The sequence below is a fragment of the Gobius niger genome (genome assembly GCF_951799975.1).
Source record: "Gobius niger genome assembly, chromosome: 2".
NCBI lineage: Eukaryota > Metazoa > Chordata > Actinopteri > Gobiiformes > Gobiidae > Gobius > Gobius niger.
In genome coordinates this window covers 38,191,092-38,208,061 of record NC_136853.1, presented here as the reverse complement: position 1 = coordinate 38,208,061, position 16,970 = coordinate 38,191,092, and the positions used below count along the sequence as shown (strand labels likewise).

Here is a 16,970-nt window from a genome sequence, read left to right as displayed (position 1 = left end):
GCAAAAATGGATCCAGAGGAAATGGGTTTGGCATAAAAACTTGGTGCATTGGGTACTCAATTAGTCATTTTTCTTTATTAGTCACTCTTTGGAGAAATTTGATTATCTTCAGAGCTGTTATGAGTGGCACAACTAAGGCACGCTCAGTCATAGGCCGATTGGGGCCTTTTGATGTGGAGCCAGGACTCCCGTGGCTCCATGTAAAGCCAGGGGAATCTCTCTAAGACTCTCCTGGATAAATGAAGGACAAATAAAATGAATAAAGTTAAATTACTTCTTGTGTGCAATGCTGTTATAAGACCCGTAGCATTTTTTGACATGTATTTCCCCCCAAAAAAGTCCTAATCTGTGTTTGTTCTTTCATTTTTGCTGTGAATTTTTACTGTCTCCTTTCTGGGAAGATCTTATATTATGGGTTCACATCAGCCACGCTAGTCGTGGCTGATAGCAACTTTAAATATACTTGCGTACTTCCCCCCCACCCCACCCGCCCCCTCCCCATCCTGCCGCTGAGGCCTGGCTGTCTCTGGTCTCTGGAAGTGCGTGTCAGTGCAGATAACCTGGGGTGTATAATTTGCTGATTCGAGTTGGTTTTTTCGACGGGAAGGGAAAATGCGGTATTCTACAATCAGGAACTCAAAGTCTGTCAGCTTACCCCAAACCACCCCCCCCCCACCGACACACACACGTCCCGTAGCCCCCCACTACAACAACTGCCATCCGCATTTGTGCTTCTGTCAGGCCTTTTTTCGAGAGACCAAAACTCAGGAAATGGTCTGTGCACCTCCTAAATAAGCTGATGTGTCATGCCTTCCTTCTTTTTTTTTTGTGGCTTTTTTTGCGTGTGTTTCTGCAAATCTCAGGGAGCACTGTGTCTTTTCACTTCTTGTCCCGAGCTGCTGGGACATTTTTGAGAGACATTGTTGTGCCTTGTTCGGAGCTATGAGTGGATGTTGTATGGTCAGTGTCCTCACCTTGACAGAGATCCAACCGGTGCAGGTAGGAGGGTTAAGTATAGGGCAACTTTCTGAGCAGGAGAAAAAAAAAAAAGATGAATGAAATTGTGAATGAGCAGGTTTGTTTGCAAATAATGGGCTCAATGTTATGAAATGCACGCCCTTATAGGCAGAATAACAGTGTAGCCAGCGTGCAAATGGTAATTCTGCGTTTGGTTAGCAACCCCCGGTCTTATCTCGCCTTCCCATTTCAACATCTTTAGGGGTATGTGGTTACAGCTTTGTAATGGTTAGCTGCCTCAGCAAAAAAAAAAAAGGGGAAAAGAAGAAATACAGCATGTCTAAGAAGCCTTTTTGTTCCACTTTCATCCTATCGACAGAGATTTTTTCAAGATTGGGAAAGAGATATTTGAAGTTGTGCAGCACGGTCCTCTTATATCTGTGTCAATATGTTTAGCAGAAATGACGCCTCCTACGTTTTGTCCCGCGTTCGTGTCCCCCCGCACCCGTTGTTTCATAAGTTAAGCTTTTCTGAAGTGAAAGGAGAACTTGGGCAAGACTGAAACTTAGTTAGGCAAGAATTTCTTTTTTTTTTCCTCCACCCCCCCCTCCCTCTCATTGGGAGAGACACCTGCGTGTTTGTAACCGTAACACATTCACCAGTAAAGGAACTACACATGGGGCACTGAACACTGAGGTAAAGCTTGTTACTGTTGCTGGCCATCATAGTCAATGCAGGTCTTTAAATCTTGATTTTTATTGCAATTTCAAGTGTGTTTTGGTAGATTGTCACCTCCGTTTGACTACCAGGGTGGTGCAGTGCGCTGGGATTCATGAAACAGTGATTTGAGATAGGATTTGTGTTGGATGCCCATCTGGAAGCATCCATCCATTATTTGAAATTACCTTCTTCTTCTTTCTCACCTCGTTACTGGCATTTCTTTGTCTTTTTCTTTCTTCCTTTCTTGTCAACACTTCACTGAGAGTCTGAATAGTTTGAAGCTCACTCTCTGTTAAACTATATTAGTTTATTCGACATGGCAGGACTGAGGCAAAGTCACTACGGACAACGTCGGACGTGTGCGTGCGGATTTGAGGGAGTTGTCTGGCTCAGACACTTAACTGAATTTAGTTATTTATTTCTGACTGAGCTAATGGGGTTATAGGAAGTCGCTAATTTCACTTTAACTAACCACAGGAAGGACTAAATCAAAGCTGACAGTCGCCCAACTCAAATGGCCATTTCAGAGGTGATTTACAACGCTCTAAATACTTCCAAAACTTCAAATTCCAAAGCCACGCACGATTGACTTCATGTGGCCACTATAAGATGTTTAGGTCTAGGCTTGACAACTATGCTGATTGTGTATTGCTCTGCATTTCTTTCCTTTTTTTACTCAATACAATGTGTTTTAGTACTAGTGACAGAGTTTCTTGTTTGTTTTTGTTTGGATGTGCACGCTAGCCTGTGTGCGCATACGGGTATCGATAATTTTCGAGCATGCCCTCTTCACACATGCATAGACTCGCCATTGTGAAGGTTGTTCTCAATGGCTGAAGCACCATTGCCTCTGAAATCTAATCAGATCCCCTTAAGTGGATAACAAGCGTGTCTCCGGCATTTACAGTAGTGAGAAAGGCGAAGTGAAACCGGGACAATCCTCCGTCACACACACACATACACACACACACAAAACACTGATGTGCTAATAGCGTATAGCAGCCCATGGCATGGCATCCCCTCCGCCCGTCGTCGTAGTGACAAAAATATGTTGATTGGCCCAACAACAACTGGCATCTTGTTTGGGCTGGATAACCCAAATAAGAGCTCCCAGTCACGCCTGACAACTGCGGTATTGTAGCGTGTGTATAGGTGGATGAATGGTGAATCAGACAGCAATCTGACCGAGAAGAATTTGATAATGCAGAGTTTTTTAGGGAGGGAAGCAGGACACAGCCGAAGTTTCTCAATAGTTTATGGAGATGAATAGTGAACAGAATCAGGGTAGCCTCGTTCGAGTGCCTTAAACGACAAATGTATACTTTCAGTGACATTATTTACACAGTGTATGTAAATGAACTCTTCAGTGTTTTGAATGAAGATCTTTTTCATACAGTTATAATATGCGTGGGGTTTTGGATTCTAAAATGTCATTGTGTAATTTACTTCTGAACAAGAATTGTGTGTTAATCCATTGCGAGGTGCGAGACAGGGCTTGTGCATTAGCAAAGGTCTCTGCTGTGATTTGTTTCAATAATTTTTCTTACTAAGGCGAGACACTGCAAGTGAATAGGCAATTCTTTTAAATTTAGAGATATTGATTTTAAACTTTTACTGTAGATTACTGACATAAATATGAGCAAAAAATGTATTGCAAGTTTTGGGCCATTTTATGTTCTCATATAAAAATAAGACATTTTATACCTAAAAATGCCCCAAATTCCACACATTTGCTGTAATGAAAGCTGAATAATGGATGGAGCCTGGTTTAAATGTATGGTTTTGGTGAAATATTAGTTACAAAGACTTTTTCAGAGAGGATTTTGGATATCTTATTTTTTTTTTTTTATTAAATTTAAATTTTGCTTTGATTTATGAAATTCAAAACTCAATAAATCAGGGTAGGAATAAGATATGAAAAAAAAAGCTTCAACATATTCTGAAGTCCAAGACTGGAAAGTTTGGAGCCTGTAGGGGCTACAGATGTGGAGATACTGTTGCCGCAATGTGGGAAAAATGCATTTTGAGAAAATTGAAATTACAATTTCCCATATAAACCTATGGAGAAACATTGAGTCAGTGCAATAATTACACATGTTATTGAGAAGATTAGTTTTTTTGTTGGTTTCCAGGTGAAAGTGTGTATGTTAAGAGAACAACTTGGCCCAAAACCTGGAAATGAAAAAAAAAAAAAGTTTTTCCTGCTGTGTCTTCCCTTAAAACAGCTGTGAGTTATAAAATATGCTAAATGTTGACCAGACTAGACTGTTGCCCCGTAACAATTCAGGTATTGTAAGCTCCCCAGAAATACTTTAGCGGCCATAAACTAATAAAGATCTTACAGTGTGCACCAAACTGAATTAGTTATTTTTAGGCGTCCTCATGCCCAAAATAGTCCAAAAAAATATTACAGAAATTCACTCATCACAGTTGTTTCTGGGCAAGAGGTTTTCCACCATCTGCAGTGAATGAATAAAAGGGTTTGGTTAAAAATGGCATTCTAAAAAGTTATTTAAAACGCCCCAAATGGAGAACAAGGGTCAATTGTGCTGTCATAAGCCCTGGAGCAGGCCGCGGAGGACACTTGGAAAAGCTGGGCCGCGATTGGTGCGCTCCTGAGAAGAGGGCGGGTCGGATGAATTAGTGATAGTGGCTAAAGGCAAGATATCCTGCAGTGATCAAACCAGGGGCGATCTGACAGTCTAGCGTTTGAAGTAATTATCATGCGACGACACATGAAGGCTTACCCCCAACTTTGGGCCTAATTAGCTCACTTAGCCTTAGCCCTTATAAGACGTCAGATTTTGGGCAAAGCCAGCGACAGTTCAGTCACTCTGAGGACACAGGAGCAGCAGCAGAGTAAAGTATAGGATCCTCAAAGTTGCGCTTTTGCTGGTACAGCGATAACAAACAAAAACAACTCTGAAGATTACTGCTTTTTTTTTTGAGAATGCCACACTTAACTGACTGCAGTTACTACACCATGAGGGATGCAACCAGAGCTTCAAATGTAAGACATGCTCTTTTTGATGTGGAATAATGTGTTTTGTGTATACTTTGTCTTTGGTTTGGTTGGTATACGGTGTATGTCATTAGGTACTCTTGTTATACTCATTGTATTGTTTGTCGTATAGAGTGACGACGTGATGCAAATATTTCAGAGATGTCTTATCCATTTTTAAATTCTTGAAAAAGCCAATCATTTGACACTTAGTTGCTTTAGAGGTGGCAAAAAAATGCTCATAGGCATTAAAGGGGACTAACCAAACCACATTAAAAGTGTCAAACTGACCAAACTTTAGCCCTCATGACGTGACTCATTTGTTTCCAAAGCAATCAAAATGAACTGCGGCGGATATGGCTCCCGATGTGCTCACGCTGAATCACTGCAATTCATTTGACTTACTTTTACTGACCGATGCTTCAATGTTTTTGCAGGTTCAGAGCCACCTGGAGAGCTCCAAGTTCCACCTGCACCAGAGTCAGACGGAGCAGGTGAAGCAGTACCTGACGCTCGGCTCCAAATTGGCCTCGTCTGCCGCCCCGGGACACTCGACCATGCCTCACCCGCACACGCCGGGGCAGCCCATCGCCACCGTGCCCATCATGAGGAACAACGCCCACATGGCGTCTTTCAGTGACGGCAGCAACCCCAACAGCCCCGTAACGCTGCTCTCAATGGCCAACGCAGACAGCGAGGTGAGTGCGATGACTTCCCTACGGGCGGCTTCAGCAGCTGCTTACTTTTTTTGTCTGAAAATGGAAATGTTTTTAATGCGTGTTATGTTGGTCAATACAATCAATACAATACTATTTCAATACATTACATCCGAGAGAGAAACATTTCATTATGATTCAGCCACTATACAACAACTTCAGACACATTGCTCTCAATCGCAGTTGTGCTATGTATTTGTATTTTTAAGACTAAAGCAATAATTTACTGTACACAAGACCTTAACATAATTATACTGGAATAGAAGCAGGGATACTATTACTTCCTGAACCCACAGTAAATGTCCATCGGGTTAAACAAAAACAAAAAGTCCTCTGTTTGTTTGTTATTTTGTGGAGGGAAAGCAAATGACACTTCGCACAACTCATCAATTGTTGGATAACTTTCTAGTGAAACTCTCCGTTTTCGCTTGGAGCTTTGTATTCATTCCTGTAAATCACTCACTTCAAAGTAAAATCATCACTGTTTGCTTTGTTTACTGCTTTTCATCACAGCTCCCAAATAAATTAGATTTATTATGGCCCACAATGGAAACGATCTTGACTAATCAACGAAACAAAGCTGTGATTGACTTCAATCGCTCTGTTCTGCTCATCAATAACTTCATACAGCCTGAAGATGAGATGAGAAATTTCACAGATAACAAAAAGCGTGATTTAGCACCTAATCCACAGCAACGGAAAGCTAGTCAGTGGAGCAGTCCCTTTACTCTGGTGTATATTTTCAATGCATGAGACATGGATTGGTCTAAGTGTCTGTCCATAAATGTGCTGAAATCTCTGTTTTCTCTTAGTTCCCAATGGACGACGTCATCGATGACCTTATTAGTCTTGAGTCCGGGTTCAACGATGGCGGCGTGGATGGCATGGACTCTAACATCATGATGCAAAACAACGTGAGTATCAACCATTGCTGAGCTACACACAGTGTCATGGTTTCGTCCTGCCAACAACTACATGTGCTCAACTCAAGCTCTGTACGTAAACACATATGTGCAGCTTGACTGGCTTGGGAACGGGGGGACCCTTCTCAGAAAGCGGTGGCGGCTTAAGTCTGGAGATGAGTCAAAGTTCACCGGGGCTTAGCGACATTTCTCACATTACTCAGGAAGATCAACAATGAAGATTAAGTTAAAACAAGAAGCGCAGACAGGTGACATTACGACATTAGTGCGCAGGCTTATCGGCCAAGTATTCAGTGGGACCTCGGTGGAAGACGATTGAAGGAATGCTGCGGGATCTCGACACCCCCCCCCCTCCCAAAAAAAAACACAAACGCGATTGTGATTGGGGCAGAAGTCGAACATGCTCGCGGTGATGACAATGCTCAACAATACGGAAACAGGAATGAGTGGGCGGATGGGGAGGAAAGCTAGAGGCACAATACTACAAATGAGGACGCAGACAAGACGAGTTACGAGATTGGACGAACTCTTTACTCTATACTCCCTGAAACGATACCAAGCAGATCGATTCATTCCAATTAGTCACACAGCTCTACGACGCATTTTGTCATTTTGCGGCGTCAACACATCCAGGAATGCAGATGGAGGGAGTTCTAGGAGTGATTACAGTTGAAGGCGACTGTTGCAATCTTTCATTTTGATAAGAACTTGTATCCCCATCCTCCTCCATCTTGGCGAGATAATGAGGAAAAATACACTTGCAAACCACAGCAAATGCAAATATTTGATATGTCTGCGTTTTTTCCCCCTGTTTTGTTTCTTGCTTCAACGCTTTTTCTGCTCACTGGTAGTTCGATTTGACACACACATGTCGTGGCTGAAATTGGCTGTGCGCATCTTCTGGAATCTGTGGCTCAGGCTCCGTCTTGAAGCATGTTCCCATAAATACACAAATGCGAATTAGTCACACACGCATGTCAGCACGCCATGCCATGACAGTCGCCCCTCTCAGTCTGTGAAAAGGCATCATTATCACCCCCGAGCAAACCGATGCACGCTTTCCCAGCCAAGACGAGGGGCCGTAGGAAAACAGTTTTGCGTCTGTTTCCAGCAGTTGACCCAGCTCGCCTTTTTATCTAATGGCGGACTATTTTCAACACAAAGGCCAGCTCTGTTTTGGTTTAGAAATCTGAGGGCAAGTGTTAAAAGAAGAAGAAGAAAGGCTTTAAAAGATGTCTAGCCCTCGACTGAGGATAACAGCGAGGTCGGAGTTCGAAGGTCAGGCTTATATGAACCCCTAGTCTAGTTGGCTGAGGATTGGGTACAGTGCGGTCATAAAGTTGAAGTTTGATAGCAAGAATGTTAGTCTATACTTTATAAAGATTGTACCTTCTCTGTATCAAGGGGATAAATCAAAGGCCTATATGATCGAGAGCAATGGAATGGGTCTGCAGTTGTTTAATACGGTCTGAATGTGTATGCTTCTAAGGAATGTTTTGGTTTTACGTACTTCATAAATCAGATAGAACTAAAAGGGCTTTGAAAGTCTTCTACACCCATGGGAAGATGTAAAGTACTGTGTGAAGATGACCAAAGCAAGTATCCCAAGGCGCAAACTCTCTTCCTATAGGTCTTTGATGACTAGAGATGCACTGATCCAACTTTTTTTGAGTCCGATACCGATACTTGAGGTTTGAGTATCTGCCGATATCCGATATTAACCGATACCAAGAGACTTTTTTTTTTAAAAATAGCTACTGTGAATAAAAAAAAGAAGTTTTCTCCAGTATGAGATCAGTCTCATTTTCAACTCATCAACAACTCACATGAATTGATCTGATCATTACAACTTGTGTATAACAAACATAGGAGTGTGATGTCATATCGCTAAGCATCATGGGATTAGCAGCTATTATAGAGTTCGGGAAAGTCTACAGTTACCATGGAGATCGGCCATCTTTGCAGCTGTTAGCATACATTTCCATTGACTAACATTAGCTAAAAACAGTTTATAAAGTGGAGAAAATAGCCGTGGAACAACTCCGTTAGCTGCTGAGTTACTGCTGGTAAATACATCTAACTCACTGTGGTGTCCAAGGGTTTTAATGTGAACAATAACTCCAGTATTTTAACTTCTAAAATCTCCATTAGTTTACAATTGCTGCTAATCCCATAATGCTTCCGTCAGTTTACCCCAGGGCAGCTGTGGCTACAACAGTAGCTTATCACCACCGAGTATGGAGTGAATGAATAATGACGACAATGTAGCGCTTTGAGAAACTTGTTAATACAGGCTTGTAAAGCGCATTACAAGTGTAAGGCATTATTATTTATTATTATATGACGTCACATTCCCGAACTCTATAAACTAATGGAGATTTTAAAAGTTGAGTTATTGTTGACACCACAGTGAGTTAGATGTATTCACCAGCAGTAAGTCAGCTGCTAATGGAGTTGTTCCACGGCCTTTTTCTTTCATTTTTTATACTGTTTTCAGCTCATGTTAGTCTATGGATAATGTATGCTAACAACTGCAAAGATGGCGGATCTCCATGGTAACTATGGATTTTCCTGAACTCTGTTTATCAGTTATTCCTGAACAGCATTTCAGAAACTAAAATAAAACATACATTTTATTTTGTTAGGCTACTTTAGGTGATCAAATTATAGTTTCTGTCACAACCTTGACATGTTGACGTTAGCATTGGCATGTTGCCGCTAGCTTTAGCATACTGTTGCTAGAAAAACACCTTTGCGGAGGTTAAAAGTAACTAAGCGGTTGAATTCTCCTGGTTCTGCCCTTCAAAATGACATACATGCCTATATTCACTTAGATTCAGTGGGTGAAAGTTGTGTTTTTAAGGTGTTGAGACCCAAAACTGGTATCGGTTCAGCATCTTTTCCTCGTCTTCACCCTTTTTGACCCAAATAAGCTCACAGCAGCCCATATCGAGCATTTATGCTTGTGGAGTCCTGACCTTCTGCTTGTGTTTCTGTCTGTCTTCTTTCCCACGCCAGGTTTCTCTCAGTAGCAGCATGATGGATGTCTATGGGGGTGAACAAGGTATGAACGCCGCTAGTGGTGGAATGAGTCCTACTTCTAACCCCTCAAAGCTCACTGTTAAAAGGGAATACACAGGTACGACCACAGCACTGATGAAAAATTTGCACACATGATTATCACAAGTGTCTGTTAATAATCACACAGTCATCATTTTTTACTTTACGTTGTAGTCGTAAATGGGAATGACTTTGTATTACCCCTTTTGAGTGAGTGGTAGTTTCTAACACGTTGTACGTCCACTCATCTATTCTTAGCTTCAACACGGTGCAGACTCAGACTTTTTTTTTTTTTTCTTCTTCATGATTAACATCACGCATCAGGCAAGAAGACCTAATTGATTTAGGAAACTGAAAGGAAGCCAAAATAACCCTTCACTCTCAAGGGGCAAATAAGTAAATTGGTACCGGTTTCGTTGGAGGGTGGGCTGCAGAGGACAATGGGGCCGTTACACAGACTCGAAATTGCCAAGATTGAATCAACACGGACAAATTGGCAAATCCAATCACGGGCCCCAATTATGTAATTTAGAAGAATGCGAATACAAATATGGACACATTTTTTTCTGTCTCGCTCACGCACATGTGGCTAAACTGTCTTCATGCTAAGCGAGGAGAAAAAAAAGAAAAAAAACGTCCATATCTTATTCACAATGACTAGATTCTTTCGCCGTGCGTTTGTGTGAAAATGGAGGTCAAGCCGTCTGACCTTTTGGCCACGCTCCCCCCACCCCCCCTCCGAAAATAACTGCGCCGCTGCTGAGTGCACTTTCTGTTGCGCAGTTTTGTTGTTCCTTGTCTTTCTGTTTCCAAATGATCGTGCGTGACTAATCAATTCCCGTCTCTGTTTGATTTATATTTTCACAGAACTTGACACACGGGTAATGGCCAAAGAGAGACAGAAGAAAGACAACCATAATTTGAGTAAGAATCTTTTGAATTTCCCCAGTTTTAAAACAGCTAATCGCGTGGGTTAATTATTGTAACCCTTTTTTCTTCTTTTTTTTTGCAGTTGAAAGAAGAAGGCGATACAACATTAACTACAGAATTAAAGAGCTGGGGACACTTATACCAAAGTCCAATGACCCGTGAGTTTCCAAACGCGCTTTCTCGCATTCTCACATTCGACTTCATGCAGAAGGGAGAGGTGTATTCAATTCAAAAGACTCTCAAAACGTTGTTCATTGAATTTAAATGAGCACTCCAGCGCATCTCAGTCATATTTTCAAGGGTGCACTCGAACCTCCATTGTGGAGCCATACGTTCTCCCTCTGGGTCCCAGCGGTTCATCATAAAGCGTGAATAATGAGCCAAAGGGGTCAAATGCAAAGGAGCCGGCCACGCCATTTGAATCAAAGTTTGAAGCACAATCGGAACATAGAAAAGGCCAAATGTGGCACGGAATAGAAATCGGGGCAGCCATCTTTTCTACCATTGAGCTTCGCTTCGGATTTTAAATGGGGGTTTTAGCGTTGTCATCGTGTCATTAACATTGGATAAAAGAGATTATTAGCGGCGATCACGCCAATGTCTCACTCGTGCGGAAAGGGACATTTTTACCGCGGCTACCCTTTTCCATTTTAAAGCAAGAGCAATAATATCTACAAAATAATGACTTGCACTCTTGCACCTTAAGTCTGGCTCTCCATTCTCTTCTCCTGTCTCCCCACTTCAGCTCATTTTCCCTTCACCTATTTTTACTCACGGATTAATTTTACTGAACAAGGAGGTACGAAAATGGACCTTGAGCATTAACTATTCTATTAAAACTTCCCATTCTGTGTCCCCCCCCCCCATGCAATGTCCAAAGAATGAGTAATTGTCCCTGTGTAGCTCACCATTTTCTATTCATATTACACACACACACAAAAGGCTGGTAAAAGAAAAAGCTAAGAGTTAAAACTTTTTCTGATCGTGTTAGAAAAAAAGGAGGACATTTGTCTGATGTTGGAAGTGCAGTAGTAAAGGTTATGTCTCACACTTGTCCTCTTTTTTTCGCAGGGACATGCGATGGAACAAAGGCACCATCCTCAAAGCCTCGGTGGAGTACATCCGGTGGCTGCAGAAGGAGCAGCAGCACGCGCGAGAGCTGGAGGGCAGGCAGAAGAAGCTGGAGCAGGCCAACAGGAGGCTACTTCTCAGGATTCAGGTATGGACCAGGCCAAGACATCTGTATCCTCTGAGAACGACTGTAATGAGATCAGGGCATGTCTGTGTGGAAGCGCTCAGGAGCACAAAAAACTTAGTCATCTGGGCATTTCAAACGCCACTGAAATTCATATTCACCTTATTCCGCCATGAATTGTGCCCGCCCCTTTTCTCCCATCAGATAACATAGGACTGGAGAAGTCAAGATAAACTCAGTTGCTACATGTAAACAAAGCTGTTTTTAGGCTGCACAGAGAAACAATGCAGTGTTGACATGTTGGTGCAAATGAACATTGGACATTTTACACAAATCCATCGACTAAACATCAGATTTGAGTGGCGAACATTTTCCCTCTTTCTCCGTTTAAATGAACAGTTTCGCGCTCGACTAGAAGTGTCTGTACAACGGAAGAGCCGAGACAAAGCAAAAAGAGGCAAAAGTGGGCGGAATAAGGTGAATAGAGAGAAAAAATGTTCCCTATGATATACATGAAAATCTAGTCCTTTGCCGTTGATAAAACTCACTGTGTGCATATTTATATATAAAAAAAACTGGACAAATGCCTACGCTCTATGTATGAAAAAAACCCTGTCTAAACCGAGCACATTTTCTCCAGTTCGACTTAACACACCTCTAAGTTTCTTGCGGCACTCGGTACGTGAATGAGGATGAAAATGCAGCAAATAATCCATCAAAAAAGCAACAAAAAAGCGGCAAAAACGCAAACCAAACAGGCAAAAAAGAGAGAAAAACACAACAAAAAATATGTCCCAAAACCGGCATCAAAAAGGCAACAAAAAGCAACAAAAATGTGATGAAAAAGCAACAAAATTGCCTATATGATGAAAAAGTGACGACAACATGAGGAAAATCATCGATTAGTTTTGTAGGTCTTAGCTTTCAAATGAGGCGTTACACCGATCTGTAGGCTGTAAGCTCCAGTCGAGAAGCTTTTAGATTTGGATAACGCTGAAACTGGGGAAAATGGGGGTAAGAGGTTAAATATTGTCACGGTTATGTAAAAAAAAAATCTGTAAACATGACTTTGCCCGAACATGTGAGTGTAAAGTTGCAGGGCAGAGATAAATACCGTCATTAGTCCTTCTTCAAACACAGCACACTCCGGGCCTGACTCCATACTCGTCCCCCCCGTGCCTGATTTCCACCTCTAAAGCTTTACGACCCGGCAACGTAAACTCATTTCCACCTCCAAAGCCTTTTACAAGCCCCGAAACCTAATCAAGACACATCCCTCCTACTGCTGTTTACATGACGTCCCCCCCACCCCCACCCGCTCCCCTCTCTCTCTCTCAGTGCGGGGCTAATTACCTGTTGAATGCTAAAAGTGTGCCTGCCCCCCCCCCTCCTTTTCCTCCTCCCACTCGGGTCAGGGGCACAGATGATGAGTCTGTAATGGGAGAAGTTACACTGCTTAATGACGCATGCCTACACTCAAGAGTGCGAGGTTTTCACAGGCAATATATGTAATTATGACACTTGCAGGTAAGTTTAGTCCACACTTAATATATGACACACAAAGTAACGCGAGGTTCAGGCGGGGTTTTGTGGTTTTTGAATATGACTATTAGTTGTTTGCATATTAAACATAATATGGGGGAGTTGTGCGTTCCCAAACTGCGCAATCGATCGCTTGAATTAATGCGGCTTACAAATTCCCATGTTTTTCCTTTCCTTTTCATTTCTGCAAAAAGCTAATATGCTGATTTGTTTTTTTTTTCGAGCAAAACCACAGATGATCTATAGGCTAAACCAAACGGATTTTCACTTTTGTTTATTTTGCAACGTAATCCTGACACTGCAGACACCACAAAACAAGTGGACAGTGACGCACACACTATGAGAGACATCAGGCAGGTTTAAGAATACATGCATATAACCCTCGTAACCTCCGCTTTAACCAAGCATATTTTCTTCAGTTTGACATAACCAAAATCTAAACGCTCCCTGAAAAAGAAAGTGTCAAAATAGCTACAAAAACGAGGATGAAAATACAACGAAAAAGACCCCCCCAAAAAAGCAACAAAAGAGCGCCAAAAACGCAATAAAAAAGTGACAAAAACACAACTAAAATGTGACGAAAACAAGACAAAAATGCTTCAAATATGTGGCATGAACACGGTGACACCGCGGAAAAAAAGTTACGATAAGTTTTGTTGGTCTTAACTTTTAAATGAGGCGTTACACTGGACTATAGGCTGTCAGCTCCAGTCCAGAAGCTTTTAGATTTGGGTATAGCCGAACTGGGGAAAATGCTCTTGGTTAAGATGGTGGTAAGAGGTTCAAGGTTATGTAACAAAAAAAACCCTGTAAACATGACTTTAGCCGAACATGGGGTGTAAAGTTGCAGGGGGTGGGGGGTAAGAGGCTATAAAGACATATTATACCATTGTCTGGGTGAATACTCAATTCTGATTGGCTAACTGCTGTGCGTTAAAACTGTTTATTATACGGCTCTTCACAACGTAAGTAGAACGCTCCGTTGATTTGAATGGGATTTCCCGTTCTACCGGTCATTATTTTCTGATAAAGGACCTCTGAAAAAAATAATGACCGCTGCCAATGGCAACGGAGTTCGTGCTTTCATATCACTCTGCGCGTACGTAGTAGCGGACACTATCTGTCCCCGTCACTGAGAGAGAAGTTGGGGGAATTGCTCGTGAAGTTAGCGTGAGTCTGACTTTCAACTTACCCATAGATTCACCACCATTCCTCCTCTCCAACTGCGCCTTCAACTAAGTAGCTAGGCTAGCTACTAGCCTTGCTGCTTCTAGCCTAGAAAAACGTTGCCGAGCAACGCGCACACTTTGGGAACTATTTGTCGCGGAAGTCATTAAATAAACCTTTCGACCTTCATAAAAGTGTACGAAGTTTATGTTGTGTGTGTTCAGTTGGCAAATGGCCGTATAATAAGCGGGATAATGTATAGAACGCTGGTCATTATCGGGAAAATAAGCACCTTCAGGGCGTCCGGTTCGCCCTGTCGGTGCTTATTTTCCCGATAATGACCAGCGTTCTATACATTATCCCTTACATAACAGTTAAATTATGTTCTATAGATACAGACGGCACTGCGTCATAGAAGGGGGCCTAGCTTCGCCAAGGAAACACAATTTCCCACTCTTTTTAGCCATTTTCTGGTGGAATATGAACTTATTTATCACACATGCATAATGTCAAGTGTAAATCGGGCCCATATGGATTGTTCAGTAGAAGTGAAGAAACGGCAGTCGTAGCAAGCGCTAGCTACCCGTTAGCATTAGCACGATGTAAACATGAAGCATCGTGTTAGCATTCTCCGTTATTTATGTATTTATGGGCTGTTGAACCACTTTGCTCCACTCCATGTCTTTGAATCTTTATTTAGTAGAAAGCTATATTCATAATTCAGCATTTGTTAAAGTGTTTTTTGAATAATTAGAAAAAGTTTCGATTTTTCTCCAAATTGTTTCCCCCCCTAACTGTTTTCAAACATGACCACATATGATATGGTGATTCCAGAGATGCGTCTGTATCTATATCACTCCACTGCAGCTGTTTCCATAGTAACGACAAACATTTGAGTTGGAACTAGTTTCAGGTTAAACAGCTTAAAACGTAAAAAGACTCCTGCCCTGGACTTAAATAAATAGAGCAGTTTGTGTGACCATGGTATGATTAGACAGTTTTAATGCACTTCGCGAAGGAACTTGCCTCCACATCGTGCATTAAAGCTGTATAATGCACAGCTGCTCTTTGTTTAATCCTTACTTATACTTCCTTTAAGACTGTTTAATACTTAATGTGGTTGTATTATGTTTCTTACATTTTGGTCTTATTTCACTTTCCAGGAGCTTGAAATCCAGGCCCGCGCTCACGGCTTGCCCAGCATGACCGCTCCCCTGGGGTCGGTGGAGCTCTCGTCCCACCTTCTCAAACAACAACAACAACAACAACAGCAGCAGCAGCAGCAACTTTCCCCCCAGGCACAGCCCCCCGTCTACCAGGAGGACCCCAACAATGACTACATCCAGAGGTTAGCTATCGTGGCCACCGTCCCAACCATCTCTACCAGCGGCGTCCCCCAAGAGCACATGGTCAACGCGGACGGCTGCACCACCTTCTCCGACCCGCTGTCCCACTTCACAGACTTCTTCAGTGCCACGCTGAAAGAGGAGCACAGGCTGGACGCGATCCTCATCGACGACGCCCTGTCGCCGTTTGGGACCGACCCGCTCCTGTCGGCCGGGTCGCCTGGCAGAGCCTCCAAGGACAGCAGCCGGAGGAGCAGCTTTAGCTCGGCCGAGGGAGATGAGCTTTAAAAGGCAAACATTCACTAACCACTGAAGCAAAGACTGTCTCTACTGTTGGCCCTGGTAGATCACAATCCAAAGACTTGGTAAAGGGAGACAATCATGGGCTTTAAATTATTGTAAATAGTTTTGTTTTTTTATATTGACTTAAAACACTGGGTAGTCACACACTGGAACTTATGTAAATAGTCACTGAAAGTCTTCACTTCCTTTTATTCTCTTCAACCAAACAAACAGCTGTGCCTTACATAAAACTGAACTTGCATAAACAGGAAAAACAAAAAAAAACACCGACTTATATCATGACATTATGTCTAGACATGTATTTAATGTTCAAGAGGTCAAATCAAAGTGCTCAGGAAGTTTATGCAAGTGTTCTATGGTGAAAGTGCTCTTTGATGTCTTTTATTCTAACAGGGCTAGTTTATTTAAAAAATGTAAACGCATAGTGTGCTGGACCTTTTGTTTTTTCTTTTCCTTTCTTTCATATGTATTTTATGTTATTATATATTTATGATATATGTTTTTAATCCCCACTATCGGAACCAAATATTTTATAATTATTACTATGTAACAATTTTCATGTTATTAGGGGTGGGAAGATGTAATAAACCCCTATTTTGATAATATTTTTGGTCTTTTAATTTCATGAACCACCACTAGGGGGCTCACAATTGAAACAGCAGTTGCATTATACAAATACCTAATACTCATTTGAACATGAGGTACACTGCACAACATAACAGCATTGTGAATTGATTTTTTTTTGCATTATGTAACTTCTAACTCTACAGTGATCAACTTATTATTTATTTTATTTGAAACAACAATATCAGGGGTTATTCTTAAGTGTATATCTGTTTATTTATTTTGGACAGTGTATGTTATTGAACACACATGAGACTCATACATGTAAACACGCCACGCTGGATTGAAGTCATGGGCTAAATTCCCCCCACACGCACTCTGAGCTACACTGTCACTCATCCTGGCCTATTGTACATGTTTTAGTGGTTGGGGAAACTGGAGTATCAGCAGGAAAAACACGCAGACACGGGGAGAACATGCAAACTCCGCACAGAAAGGACCCACCTGAGGATCAAACCTTCTAGCTGTGAAGCACGAGCACTAACC

The 16,970-nt window shown here is 42.0% G+C and overlaps 1 protein-coding gene across 3 annotated transcripts; it reads left to right on the top strand.

Annotated features, from left to right (window-relative positions):
* The first annotated feature begins 899 nt into the window (after positions 1–899).
* tfec (transcription factor EC) lies at positions 900–16,364 on the top strand. 3 transcript variants are annotated; one of them, XM_079552503.1, is made up of 8 exons: positions 900–999; positions 5,116–5,376; positions 6,207–6,308; positions 9,336–9,456; positions 10,245–10,301; positions 10,390–10,465; positions 11,379–11,526; positions 15,375–16,364. In XM_079552503.1, the coding sequence occupies exons 1-8, from the start codon at positions 943–945 to the stop codon at positions 15,843–15,845; spliced, it is 1,293 nt and encodes a 430-aa protein (XP_079408629.1). In that variant the 5' UTR covers positions 900–942; the 3' UTR covers positions 15,846–16,364. The 3 variants fall into 3 exon arrangements, with proteins under 3 accessions (XP_079408629.1, XP_079408628.1, XP_079408630.1); XM_079552502.1 differs by lacking the exon at positions 900–999 and adding an exon at positions 4,621–4,687; XM_079552504.1 differs by lacking the exon at positions 900–999 and adding an exon at positions 4,621–4,687 and having other exon boundaries at positions 9,336–9,381; positions 15,375–16,362.
* The last annotated feature ends 606 nt before the right edge of the window (positions 16,365–16,970 follow it).

Bases quoted from the DNA above. Each gene is read 5' to 3' on its own strand.
- tfec (XM_079552502.1), top strand. From the start codon at position 4,628: ATGCCACACTTAACTGACTGCAGTTACTACACCATGAGGGATGCAACC. The intron at 4,688-5,115 runs GTAAGACATGCT...ATGTTTTTGCAG, and splicing joins ATGCAACCAGAGCTTCAAAT to GTTCAGAGCCACCTGGAGAG. The intron at 9,457-10,244 runs GTACGACCACAG...ATATTTTCACAG, and splicing joins TGTTAAAAGGGAATACACAG to AACTTGACACACGGGTAATG.